The sequence below is a fragment of the Leucoraja erinacea genome, chromosome 7 (genome assembly GCF_028641065.1).
Source record: "Leucoraja erinacea ecotype New England chromosome 7, Leri_hhj_1, whole genome shotgun sequence".
Lineage (NCBI taxonomy): Eukaryota > Metazoa > Chordata > Chondrichthyes > Rajiformes > Rajidae > Leucoraja > Leucoraja erinaceus.
Window position 1 is genome coordinate 26,286,220 of NC_073383.1, and position 14,585 is coordinate 26,300,804.

A 14,585-nucleotide genomic window follows, 5' to 3' on the forward strand; every position below is an offset into this window, starting at 1 on the left:
GGTTTTACATAAGTCACCTCTTATGCAAGTCAGGGAGTGCCTGTATTTTCAGAATAATTCTCCTTATATATTTTGGGAAATAGAACTCAGATGTACTTACCATTGTTGCAAGACAGAGTTACAAAGTCAGAAGGCTCACTTGGTGAGCTGATTCCCCAGGGGTTACTTGCACTGATGCGGAACTGGTACTGACAGCCTGGAATCAGGTCCTCAATCACAAGGTAGGTGTCCAAGGTGGATGCTACTGATTGCTGCCATGTCAGTGACCCTAAACATTGAAGGACCAATATGATTGTTGTTTCCATTTCAATGCAAGTACGTCTTTTGTTAACTATATTTTTAATTGAAGAAAGAATCACATGGCGGCTTTTAACATGCACGTGCATTATTGTTCAACCAATTAAACTGAAGAATTGGAAGAATTGAAGCATTGAAAATAAACTACCGGTTTTAATTTGTATATTACATAAACACCACATTATTAATGGTCAGGCAAATTGTTTTTATTTTGATCATTAAGCCAAAGGCTGTATATCTTTCAATGTGCAACAAGGAGATACATTAATTATCAACACATCCAAATATTTCCAATTTACAGTCGATACTATCCTCCCTTGAAAGTGTGCATTGATGGAGAACGAGAACAATTTTCATACAAAATAACAAAAAAAAATCTAATTGCTATCTAAGTATTAGATTGACAACAAGCCTGGAATGCAGAAAAAGAAAATATGCAATGTGCATGCAAAGGTGGGGAATGGTACTTAATCTGACCAGTAAATGTGTGCAACAACAACTAAATATACATATTGAAGAAATAAATTGTTAACATAGAACAGTACAGCACAGAAACAGGCTCTTCGGCCCACAATGTTTGTGCCGAACTTGATGCCAAGTTAAACTGATCTCATTTACCTGTACATGATCTATATCCTTCTACTTCCTGCACTTCCATGTGCCTGCCTAAAAGCCTCTTAAATGCTACTAGCTTATCTGCCACTACCACCATCCCAGGCAATACGTTCGAGGCCGTATTACTCTCTGTGTAAAAAAACTTGCCCCGCACATCTCCATTAGACTTTCCCTCTCTCACCTTATAGCTATGCCCTCTAGTGTTGGACATTTCAACCCTGGAATAAAGTTCTGATCATCTACCCCATCTATGCCTCTCATAATTTCAAATAAGTTTGTAGAAGTCATTCTGAACGTGTGTGAAATCCGGAAGCTCTAAAGTTATTACATGTGTGCATACTTTAGCCACTGCCTAAAGGGTTCAAAATCAAGCTTTTCTTAGATTAGGAGCAGTGAAAATGTTTTGTGCGATGACTTCAAATAACAAAACTGTTTAGCCTGTGCTGAATAGCTATAAGAATGGAAGGAGCATTGACAAATATAAAAAAGTTTTGTTTAGTTGAAAGGCAGAGACTTTGGAACATACAGTGCATTCAGAAAGTATTCAGACCCTTCACTTTTTCCACATTTTGTTACGTTATAGCCTTATTCTAAAATGGATTAAATTCTTTTTTTTTTATCATCAATCTACACACAATACACCATGATAATAAAGCGAAAACTGGTGTTTAGAAATTTGTGCACAGTAATTAAAAAGAAATAACTGAAACATCACATTTACATAAGTATTCCGACCTTTACTCAGTTGAGGCACTTTTGGCAGCGATTACAACCTCGTCTTCTTGGGTATGACGCTACAAGCTTGGCACACCTGTATTTGGGTAATTTCTCCCATTCTTCTCTGCAGATCCTCTCAAGCTCTGTCAGATTGGATGGGGAGCGTCGATGCACAGCTATTTTCAGGTCCCTCCAGAGATGTTCGATCGGGTTCAAGTCCGGGCTCTGGCTGGGCCACTCAAGCACATTCACAGACTTGTCACAAAGCCATTCCTGCGTTGTCTTGGCTGTGTGCTTAGGGTCGTTGTCCTGTTGGAAGGTGAACCTCCGCCCCAGTCTGAGGTCCAGAACGCTCTGGAGCAGGTTTTCATCAAGGATCTCTCTGTGCTTTGCTCCGTTCATCTTTCCCTGAATCCTGACTAGTCTCCCAGTTCCTGCCACTGAAAAACATTCCCACAGCATGATGCTGCCACCACCATGCTTCACCGTAGGTATGGTATTGGCCAGGTGATGAGCGGTGCCTGGTTTCCTCCAGACGTGATGCTTGGCATTCAGGCCAAGGAGTTCAATCTCGGTTTCATCAGATGAGAGAATCTTGTTTCTCGTGCCTTTTGGCAAGCTCCAAGTGGGCTGTCATGTGCCTTTTACTGAGGAGTGGCTTCCGTCCGGCCACTCTACCATAAAGGCCTGATTGGTGGAGTGCTGCAGATATAGTTGTCCTTCCGGAAGGTTCTCCCATCTCCACAGAGGAACTCTGGAGCTCTGTCAGAGTGACCATCGGGTTCTTGGTCATCTCCCTGGCCAAGGCCCTTCTCCCCCGATTGCTCAGTTTGGCTGGGCGGCCAGCTCTATGAAGAGTCCTGGTGGTTCCAAATTTCTTCCATTTAAGAATGACGGAGGCCACTGTGCTGTTCAGGACCTGCAATGCTGCAGAAATTGTTTTATACCCGTCCCCATGTCTGTGTCTCAACACAATCCTGATTCGGAGGTCTACGGACAATTCCTTCCTCTTCATGGCTTGGTTTTTGCTCTGATGCACTGTCAACTGTGGGACCTTATATAGACAGGTGTGTGCCTTTCCAAATCATGTCCAATCAATTTAATTTACCACTGGTGGACTCCAATCAAGTTGTAGAAACATCTCAAAGATAATCAATGGAAACAGGATGAACCTGAGCTCAATTTTGAGTGTCATAGCAAAGGGTCTGAATAATTATGTAAATGTGATATTTCAGTTATTTATTTTTAATTACTTTGCAAAAATTTCTAAACACCTGTTTTCACTTTTTTATTATGGGATATTGTGTGTAGATTGATAATTTAAAAAATGAATTTAATCCATTTTAGAATAAGGCTGTGACGTAACAAAATGAGGAAAAAGTGAAGGGGTCTGAATACTTTCTGAATGCACAGTAGAATCATGAAGCAGAGGAATAGAAGCTGCAGCCCGCAATGTCTGTGCTTACTCTGAGGCCGAAATTAAACACACACAGCTCCACATGCCCCATATCCTTCCATTCTTTGCAAGTTCATGCAACTGTCTAAAATGGCTCTTAAAGCCTATCAAGTCTGCTTCCACTATTTCCCCAGGCTGCGAGTTTCATGCACCCATCACACGCTGTGTAAATAAAATGCTTGGTCCACACATCTTTAAAGTTCTTTAGTGTTTAACATTTCTACCCTCAGGGGAAAAAGGCTCTAAACTATGTATGCTTCTCATAACATTATAAACCTATCAGATCTCCCCCCAGCCTTCATTTCTAAAGCGAAAACAAACCAAGTTTGTCCAATTTCTCCTCATAGCAAATACTGCATAACCCTGGCAAAATCCTGGAGAACTTCTTACGCACCCTTTCCAAAGCCTCTGCATCCTTCCCGAAATGCAGTGACCAGAACTGAACACAATACTCCAAATGCGATTGCAACATGACTTCCTTACTCTTACACTCAATGACCCGTCTACTTGTACTGCCACTTTCAGGGAGCTAAAGGTTTGTACTCCAAGAACCCTCTGGCCATCAATGCTCCTACGAGTCGGCAAAGATGTTCTTCTGAACTCCTTCCTGGGTTTATTAATTATTGCAGGACATTTTTAGTTCATTTTTAATAACGTGTTTCTAAAATTACTTGGAATATTACAGACAGCTTGTAAATTGAGTTTATCAGATCAGCAAATTTTTGAATTATTTTGGTTAAACAAATGACACTGAAATGAAGTTTTATGGTGAGATCACATTCTGTCATGCCTTACCTTCTTCCCTGTATTCTACAGTGTAACTGGAAATGGTGCAGTTTCCTGTACTTGCTGGAGGTAACCATCTCAGAATAACAGAGCTGTTACTTCTCTCCTGGGCTATTGGCCGACCTGGAGCCGCTGGAACCCCTGAGAAAGGGGAGAATCTTATCAGCGCAGTGAAACAACAATTCAAAGTGATTGACTTCAGCATATGTAGAGTTGACAAAGGAAGTCAGGGCTTTTAATAAGAATTAGTTATTTGCAGTGGCCTCCTCCTCATAAGACCACAAGGCATAGGAGCAGAATGAGGTCATTCAGCCCATCGAGTCAGTAGAGGACAGCACAGTGGCACAGCGGTAGAGTTATTGCCTTACAGTGCCAGAGACCCTGGTTTGATCCCAACTACGGGTGCTGTCTGTAAAGAGTTGGACGTTTTCCCTTTGACCGGGTGGGTTTTGTCCAGGTCCTCCAGTTTCCTCCCACACTCCAAAGACGTACAGGTTTGTAGGTTAATTGGCTGCTGTAAATTGTTTAAATAAATGTCTCTAGTGCATAGGATAGTGATAGTGTATGGGGTGATTGTGGTCGGTTGGTCGAAAGACCTGTTTCCATGCTGCGTTCCTAAAGTCTAATGTTTAAAGCCATTCCATGATAGCTGATACACTTTTCCCTCTCAACCCCATTCTCCTGCCTTCTCACTTGAACCTTGGACACCCTTACTCATCAAGAATCTATCTATCTCTGCTTTAAAAATAATGACTTGGTTTTCACAGACATCTGTGTCAATGAATTCCACAGATTCACCACCTTGGTTAAATGCATTTCGTTGTCTCTGTACTGTACACTGACAATGACAATTAAAATTGAATCCTGAATCTGAAGAACCTCCTCCTCATCTCCATTCTGAAGGTACATCCCTTTATTCTGAGGTTGTTGCCTCTGGTTTGAGACTCCCCTATTACTGAAAATATCCTTTTCACATCCACTCTATCTGTTCATTATTTGGTATGTTTCAATGAGATATCCCCCTCATCCTTCTAAACTCCAGTGAGAATAGGCCCAGAGCCTTCAAACACTCTTCATACATTAACCAAATCATCCCCAGGATCATTCTTATAAACTCCCTCTAAACCCTCTCCAATGCCAGCACATTCTTCCTTAGATAACCTCTCACGATATTTCAAATGTGGCCTCACCAGTGCTTTATAAATCCCCAGCTATGAGTGCAAAGATACTGGAAGAGCCATATTCCCTTTGCAGAATGCCTTTCTGTAAAAGCTCAAGTATTATTAAACTATAAAACTTTGGCAGTATTGTACTGCACAATCAACACTTGGCCTGCTTCCTCTCTGTACAGGCTGGGAATCAACATCACACATTAGGGAAAAGTAAAGTTTATAGTCCCATATTGTTCTGTGAAATACTTTTAAAGTAACATTTGACATTACATCCCCCAGTTTAATCAATCTGGTAAAATTCTCTTCATCTTGATGATCCTGTGGGAGCTGTCACACCAAAATTGCAGCAGGGAGCTATCACACCGAAACTATTAGGTAGAGTAATCATCGAGCCAGCAGGGATTCAATAGGATCATGGCGCCCAGCTTGCCCATGCCTTCTCTCCATACCCTCTGATCCCCTTGGCCACAAGGGCCACATCTAACTCCCTCTTAAATATAGCCAATGAACTGGCCTCAACTACCCTCTGTGGCAGAAGTTCCAGGATTCACCACTCCTGTGTGAAAAAAGTTTTATCTCGGTTTAAATGTTGCTTATCCTTAAGCTTTTGCCTCAACTACCTCTTCCTGCATCTAGCCTGGCAGCTCATTCCATATATCCCACCTATCAAACTCATTAATCCCACCTGTGTGAAAAAGATGCCCCTCAGGTTCCTTTTAAATCTCTCTCCTCCCAATTTAAATGTACTCTGGGTTCTTGAACCCGCTGCTCTGGGTAAATCAGCACATATACCCTATCTATTCCCCTCATGATCTGATACACCACTGTAAGATCACCTCTCATCCTCCAACACTCCAAGGAATGCATTCCTAGCCTGCCCAACCGCTCCCTATAGCTCAGGCCGTCAAGTCCTGAGAATCAAACTGGCCTTGTTTCATACTGACTAACACATGCAGTTCAACCTACAACCATATTCTTCCATCACCATCCTTAATATTGGTAGAATAAATCCATCAGAGTTGGTGATGCAAATGGGAAGAAATCTCAGACTTTAGAGATACAGCACAGAAACAGGGCTTTTGGCCCACCGAGTCCATGCCGACCTGCACTATCCCACACACTAAGAACAATTTACAATTTTACCAAAGCCAATTAACCAACAAACTTGTATGTCTTTGGAATGTGAGAGGAAACCGGGGCACCAGAAAAAACCCACATGGTCACAGGGAGAATGTACAAACTCCATACAGACAGCACCCATAGTCAGGATTGAACCGTGGTCTCTGGCTCTGGCAACTCTATCCCTGTGCCACCATGCCAATCCACTCTTGACATTGTCCACAATCCAAACCCGTTACTTAATTGCTGATTGCCCAATATATCAGAGCAATTCTCTTTCTTTAATATTTGACATACAGATAAACAGCATAATGCAAAGATATTTAAATGTTTTAGAGTAAATTACAGAACATGATTGGAAAAGATTTTGTCACCCTGCACTTTGATTGTTGCAGAAGATGATGCCGATCCTATTTCATTCACCGCCAGACAGCTGTATATCCCGCTATCTTGAGGCATGATATTACAGATTTTAATCATAACCTCCCCAGAATCACTGTAGAAATAAAAACACAAATGCATTATTTTAATAGAAGGAAAGCTAAATAATTTATCCAAGCAATTCAGTAAACCCTGTGAAAGTATTTCCATATTTTAAAATAAATGGGGTTTTGATATGAAATAAATGAAGCACAAACTCATCTATTTTATCCACACATACTTTCCAAATTATCCTTTTATGACTCAACACGACTTACTTAAAAAATCTATCAAGTTTCCGAGAATACAAATTGCAGCAAATTTATTGTTTCTCAACAGGTGAGGTAACAAAATCCGGAATAAACAGTATCAGCCCATATCTATTCAACCTGATTAGTAGAGCGGGGGGGGGGGGGGGGGGGGGGGGGGGTGGGGGGGGGGGTTTCGAGAGCAGGTCGGGAGGGAAAAAAATATTGTTTAACTGAAGTGTGCAAGCAAGTCCAATGTTCATTGCCAAAATCAAAACAGATATTAATTGGGCAGGCAGGTAGTTTAATTGTGTACTCACACAATGCACTAAAATTACAGCATGGGCTGTTTTAACCCCAAAGCTCTTTTAATCCACTCGCCTGTTCTGGCTATAAAGTTAATGGCAAGTGATGGAAAATCACGCGGCCCTGTGAGTGATGAATGCTGGCGGCTGGGACGTGCGGTACCTGACCTTGTCACCTCATTAAAGCAATTAAAAATAAGCGTTAGCAACATCGTGATACTCACCTGTTAAAATATGGCTTCATGTTAAAATCACAACTGAGACGTTTGTATCCAAATTAATTGTCTCAGTATTTTGAATATTATGGTGAGCCATTGAATTAGGAGCCCAAGGATATTGAGGTATTTATATAATGTAAGCATGGTGTGAAATGGATGAGTGTGAATTCAGTGAGTATAAATCACTTAGTCTGTTGATGTTCTATTGGTGTTGGTATTGGATTACTAACAGTTTATTATTATCACATTGAAAAACTTTCACATATCAAGCAGGGATATAAAAGGTACCAAAAATGATTTTGAATCTAAATATGTTGGGAATACCATATTTAATTGACCTCTGATCAGACATATTGAGATTATGTTGAAATAAGGAACTGCAGATGCCCGCTTACACAAAAGGACACAAAGTGCCGGAGTAACTCAGTGGGTCAGGCAGCATCCCTGGACATGGATGGGTGATGTTTCAGGTCAGGACCTTTCGTCAGGCTGAAGAAGGATTTCAACTTGAAAGGTTACCTATCTCTGTTCCCCAGCGATGCTGCCTGGCCCACTGAATTACTCCAGCACATTGTGTCCACACTGAGATTATGTGCAGATGTCGTATATGATTTTCTCTTCTCCGAAGCGGACTATGGAACTTGGGAGATATTCTGAACATACTGTGATGTTGCTCAAGGCTTTCCCAAATAATTGTAACCATTGATGAAGAAGCTTTTCACTTGCTCTCACCTACAGATTAGCAACAGTGGCTGCGCTGGCCCAGCAGCTGCGGCTCTCGCCTGCAGTCCGTCCGTCTGTCTTTTTTTTGTTTTCTTTTGTCTTGTTGGACGTATATTTTAGTTTATTTTTAGTTGTGTATGTGTGGGGGGGTGGGGGAAACTGGTTTTAGTCTCTTCCTTTGGGGGGATACAACCTTTTCTTTGTCGTATCTCCGTCTCCGTCTCCATCAACGCTGAGACCTAATCGCGGAGCTGGCAGCCTCCAACTGGGGCCGACCTCGAGGCTCCGGAGGCAGAGCCAGGACTGACCATCGCGAAGCTGGCCGACTTCGGGGCTGTGGTGGCGCTGCGGCGGCGGCCCGACTTCAGAGCCTCGGAGGCTTCGGCCGCGGGCCCAGTGGACGGCAACATCGGGAGCTCGCAGGTCCCAGGTTGGTGACCGATTCTCCAGAGCTCCCGCAACAACAGCTTCGTCCGCTGGACTGGAGGGTGGCAGCTTCGTCCGCCCCGGGCCGCGGAGTTTGAACCGGCCCGTTCACGGAGCTCAGATTCGGCCGTGGGACTTACCATCACCTGGCGGGGGGCCCAACATCGAAAGCCTGGATCGCCTCAACGCAGAGGAAGGAAGAGACAAGGACTTTAAGACTTTTGCCTTCCATCAGAGTGAGGAGGTGCCTGGTAGACTCACTGTGGTGGATGTTAAACTGTGTTCATGTGTGTTCTGTTATTTTATTCTCTGTCATGACTTCTACCGCTGCACCATCGAGAGCATCCTTACCAACTGCATCACAGTATGGTATGGCAACTGCTCTGTCTCCGACCGGAAGGCATTGCAGAGGGTGGTGAAAATTGCCCAACGCATCACCGGTTCCTTGCTCCCCTCCATTGAGTCTGTCCAAAGCAAGCGTTGTCTGCGGAGGGCGCTCAGCATCGCCAAGGACTGCTCTCACCCCAACCATGGACTGTTTAACCTCCTACCATCCGGGAGGTGCTACAGGTCTCTCCGTTGCCGAACCGGCAGGTCGAGGAACAGCTTCTTCCCGGCTTCTTCACTCTACTCAACAACGTACCTCGGTGACTGCCAATCACCCCCCCCCGGACACTTATTATTATTTATTCAAATCATTTGCTATGTCGCTCTTCCAGGGAGATGCTAAATGCATTTTGTTGTCTCTGTACTGTACACTGACAATGACAATTAAAATTGAATCTGAATCTGAATCTTGAATCCGGAATCGGACTGCAATTTTGTTCAAACTAAAAGTTTGAATGACAATGAAGGATACTTTACTTTATACTTTACTCTATATTGGCTTCCAGAGATAATCTAAAAAGAACCCTGGATAAAAGTCTCTGAACTTGATAGGATCGTGTGATAGCCCTGAATTAAACAAAAGGCACATGTAGACTAGGAGTCAGGTTGGGATGCCAATACAACAGTGGCCTGGCACACCTTATGTTCCTGGTATACCCAATGTTATCACAGAAAAATTATAAATTGTGATAGAGAAATAAAGTCCTGATAATCTAAACAAAAGTCCTTACATTTCAATGCCAATAGAAATAACATTATTTTTTATGGCAACCTGCCTCATCTCCAAGAGTGAACTTTGCAGCAAGTATTAGCATTGTTTGTCCCCTTTGGAATATGCAGCATGATGCTCAGCAACTACACTTCATTACAATGCATGATTATAACCTATTCTTTGTTTTATTTCTAAAACTTGGCAATGTCATATCACAAACTAAGTCCATTGATAAATTTATATTTGACAACATTCAGTTTGGCTTAAAAACTACAGGCAGATGGTATCTAAGTAGCCTAACTATGTTTAACCCAGACTGTAAAGGGAGAAATGGGGGTGTGATTCTATCTTTTAGACTTTACTTTACTTTAGACTTTAGAGATACAGCGTGGAAACAGACCATTCAGCCCACCAAGTCCATGCTGAGCAGTGATCACCCTGTACACTAGCACTATCCTATACACTAGTGACAATTTCCAAATTTACAGAAGCCAATTAACCTACAGCCCTTTGCATCTTTGCAGTGTGGGAGGAAACCGAAGCACCCGGATAAAACACATACGGTCACAGGGAGGACGTACTGACTCCATAAAGACAGCACTCACATTTAAGAATGAACCTGGGTCTCTGGCCCTGCAAGGCAGCAATTCTACCGCTGCGCCACTGTGCTGCCCTGTATCTGTTGCTACCCAAGAAAAAATTGACAAGTATGCTGCCAATTATAACTGTATCAAAGGACGTACTGTGTGGTATTGGTAAGATCTGGAAATAGAACAAAGAATAGGTTAGAAATATGCATCTTAATGAAGTTAGGTGCTAAGAATCAAAGTGCAAACTCTACTGGGGCCCATCTATGTTGGGGCCATCAATCAAACTCTGATGGGGCCATCAATCAAATCAACGGGGTGGGAGATTTCAACCTTCATGTGGTCCACCCCGTTTTGACGAATGCAATCAACCTGGTGTGTACAATCAAATAAAATCAAATAGAACAAGTTGTCCTACAACTTTAGGCTGTGCACGCCATATGCAAGAAGAAAAAGAATCAAATCACCAAACCTATTTTATTCGTTTATAGGCTTTACCATTGTTATAAGCCAGGGACTTCTCAAGCATTCACCTCCTGAAGATAAGCGCTTCTAGTTTCCTAACATTTAGCTGCATCTTCTGGAGATCTAACCTACGACGTTACCTGAGAGATGGAGCGTAACGATTGTCATTCACAAGTACATTCTGATCGGGTCCTTTCCAGGTGACAGTGGGCTTTGGCCTTCCACAGACTTTACAGCGCAATATGATTGTCTCTCCGATAGCACATGTCAAGTCAGCCAAGGGGATGAGAAACTCAGGTGCCACTGTGTGCACAGAAAACATTGAAGCCAGTGAAGATACAGTGTGCAACGCATGGGAAATCATCTCTAATTATTCTGAATTACAGCAGTGAAATTATTTAACGATCCACTTACCTTCGTGAATAAAATTTGGATTTAGCAACTGCAGCAAAAGACGAAAATTTGTGGTCAGTAAGTTACTTTATAAAGAGCTTTTTTGAAGAGTTGCAACTTGAAATAAACAAATAAATGTTTTGCTGTGACAAGTTAACTTGGACAGCTAAATATAAAGCTTAAAAAACTGACGTTGACCAAGACATAATCTTATCTTATATCATATAACATATCATATATCTTAACAAACACTGCAGAATGAAGCTAACAAATGCACCTCAATTTGATTCATCCCTGAATTGGATAACCCATCGGAGGTACTTGCCACTACTAGCGGAGGGCGGCACAGTGACGCAGCGGTAGAGTTGCCGCCTTACAGCGCCAGGTTCAATCCTGACTACGGGTTCTGCCTTTATTGAGTTAGTACGTTCTACCTGTGACCGCATGGGTTATCTCTGGGTGGTCCAGTCCCCTCCCACACTCTAAAGATGTTTGGGTTTGTAGGTTGTCTGGTTTCTGTAAAAAATTTAAATGTCCCTAGTGTGTGCTAGTGTATGGGGTGATCGTTGGTTGACATGGATTCAGTGGGCCAAAGGACTTGTTTTCACGCTGTACCACGAAACTAAACTAAACTAAACCTGACTGGATTATTAAATGTACTTTGAAATCTAACATAGTTATCAGTCAACTTGTCCGGAAAGGTTCCAGCACTGTCCTCACAATTGCCCTCAGCAGAAGTTCATCACCCTTGCATCTCCCACGGCTGTATGGACTAGTGTAACAACACAAAAGACGATCAGAACATGGCGCATAATTCAACAAAGAAGATTGTCTATTATTTTCTGCTGGCTGGGTTCCCTTTCCTCACTTCTCCTCGTCCTTCTCTAGTGCTCTATGGGGCAGTTTCTTCACACAAATAAGTTATTTTGCACATTGCCACCACTATGAATTTGGAAATCCCCTCAGACCTTGGGCATCCATAGACATATTCAGGCACGGCAGCTTCTATCAAATTACTAACTATTTAGGGAATCAGAATATTGATGGACTCCGGACACATGGCAAATGACAGGTGCATCCCTCAGCATGTGGAAGCATCAGATCCCTGATAGAAATCATAAGCCAAAAATACATCTTAGATGTTCAAATGCGAGGACTGGTTTGGAAAGTTCAATTATTTTGGATAACAGCATTCTCTGGAAGAACAGTTAAACATCTAGCAGTGCACGTTTTCTTCCTTTAGACTTTAGAGTAAGCCCACCAAGTCTGCGCCGTCCAGTGATCACCTCGTAAACTAGCACTTGGGATAATCTACAATTTACAGAAGCAAATTAACCTACAAACCTGTACGTCTTTGGAGTGTGCGAGGAAACCGGAGCACCCAGAGAAAACTCACGCAGTCACAGGGAGAATGTACAAACTCCATACACACAGCACCCATGGTCAGGATCGAACTCGGGTCTCTGGGGCTGTAAGGCAGCAACTCTACCATTGCTCCCAGTGCCGCTTTTCCTCTTGGGAACATAGCTTTATGTTGTGAGACCTTTCAATTCATTACATTCAATATTATAACCATGAAATTAATATTATAGTACAAAGCAGAGCCTGAGGTTAATGTCTTTCTTTCAATTAAGCAAGAAAATCCACTTTGAGTGATTATGGGCTAGGTATTCCCATAAGCTAGTGAGAATGCTGTATTTTTTCAAAGCTATAAGCCCAACAAATCTTTATTGCATACTGCAATATTAAAATAATAAACATCTCAAATGCCAAACTTTTTTTCACGTCCCCAAGGAACCACTTCATTAAATTATGAAACACAGTCAACAGTGAATGGAATTGAATGGAATAAATATATTATATATAAATGGAATAGAGAACTTTAAATACTGAAAATACAGTTGGGAGAAAGGTGTCCCATCTCCCTAAAATGAAAGGAAATTTAGGCAGTTAAAATTGAAATTAGGAATTGCAAATATGAAAGTGCAAATTGTAAGGTAGATAGTAATGGATTTCAAGAGACTTAGACAAGCTGGTGAACATATAGCAGAGGAAATTTAATGCAGTGAAAAGTGTGAGATGATAGATAGGTAGAGTGGATGTGTAGAGGATGGTACCAGTAGCGGGTGAGTTGAGGACCAGAGGCCATAGCCTCAGAATAAAAGGATGTACCTTAGAATGGAGGTGAGGAGTAATTTCTTTAGCACTGATGGTGAATCTGTGGAATATCATTGCCACAGATGGCGGTGGAGTCCAAGTCATTGGGCATTTTTATAGTGGAGTTTGTTAGGTTCTTGAATAGTAAGGGCATCAAAGGCTATAGGGAGAAGGCAGGAGAATGGGGTTGAGAGGGAAAGATAGATCAGCCATGATTGAATGGTGGAGAGGATTCGATGGGCCGAATGGCCTAATTCTGCTCGGAGGACATGGTCCATTCTGATAGAATAGGAAGTGACAATAGAAGTTAAATGAGAGCTTAAAAAGCTCCTTTGAACAAATCATTCTTCGTCCTAGGCAATCCTTCTGCATGGAGCATGACTCACTTCTGCTCCAATTTTAAGGGGCAGTGATGCTGCTGGATGGCTTGCAAAGTGATGCCCTTTACTCGTTCTGCTCTTTACACTGGGCTTCTGTGTCTACCCCATGTTCTGTATACCATCCCAAATGCTCCTTCTCTGCCGAGTGATCATGGGTGAGGCATTCCTGCAGGTTAGTGAGACTGCTGTGTCTTTTCAAGGAGGATTTGAGCCCAGCTTTAAATCTCAACCTCGGTCTGCCTGGTAATCTTCTCCCAAGACAAACCAGGGAATAGACTGTCTCTTTGTGGAGTCAGGCAAATAGCCTGACTGAGCATAAGTAGGACCTCGATGCTGGGGTGTTGGTCTGGCAAGTGACGCTGACATTGATTTCCTTATACTTTAGGTGAATTTAGAAGATTCTGTAGTGTTGGGGGTATCTTTCTAATGGATCCTGACCTGAACCATCTTCTGTACATTTTCCTCCACAGATGCTACCTGAAGCGTTGAGTTCCTCCTGCAATTTGTTTTTTATTGAAGATTCCAGCATCAGCAGTCTCGTGCCTCCAGTGCCTTGAATTGCCTACTTAGTATTTTATATTTTGCTTAAAAAACAAGGAGGCCTTTTATCCCACCAAGTCTAAGAGTCTTTTAGAAGCAGTTAGACAGGTAAATGGATAGGACAGGTTTGGAGGGATATGGACCAAATGCTGGCAGGTGGGACTAGTATAGCTGGGACATGATGGCCGGAGTGGGCAAGTTGGGCCGAAGAGTCTGTTTTCACATTATAGTACTCTATGTCTGTCTATGCTGGCTCTTAGAAATTTACACATTAGCTCCACCTTTTTCTTCCACCATACTCTTTCTTCCCTTGACTGCATTCCACCTAGTTACACTCGGATAACTCACAGTATCCAATTAACCTGCAGGATAATTGGGATGTGAATGGAAAATGGAGCACCTGGAGGAAACCCATGAAGTCAGGATTGAACCTGGATCACTAGGGCTGTATGGCAGCTGCAT

At 42.4% G+C, this 14,585-nt stretch overlaps 1 protein-coding gene across 1 annotated transcript in view; it reads right to left on the bottom strand.

The window, feature by feature from the left end:
* kalrna (kalirin RhoGEF kinase a) overlaps positions 1–14,585 on the bottom strand; it is a 584,657-nt gene that overhangs the window by 11,080 nt on the left and 558,992 nt on the right. The window contains exons 52-56 of the mRNA XM_055638050.1: positions 11,068–11,095; positions 10,794–10,956; positions 6,537–6,658; positions 3,881–4,012; positions 101–268 (exon numbers count right to left, since the gene is read on the bottom strand). Coding sequence (XP_055494025.1) covers positions 101–268; positions 3,881–4,012; positions 6,537–6,658; positions 10,794–10,956; positions 11,068–11,095 — 613 coding nt within the window. The remainder of the gene's footprint in view (positions 1–100; positions 269–3,880; positions 4,013–6,536; positions 6,659–10,793; positions 10,957–11,067; positions 11,096–14,585) is intronic.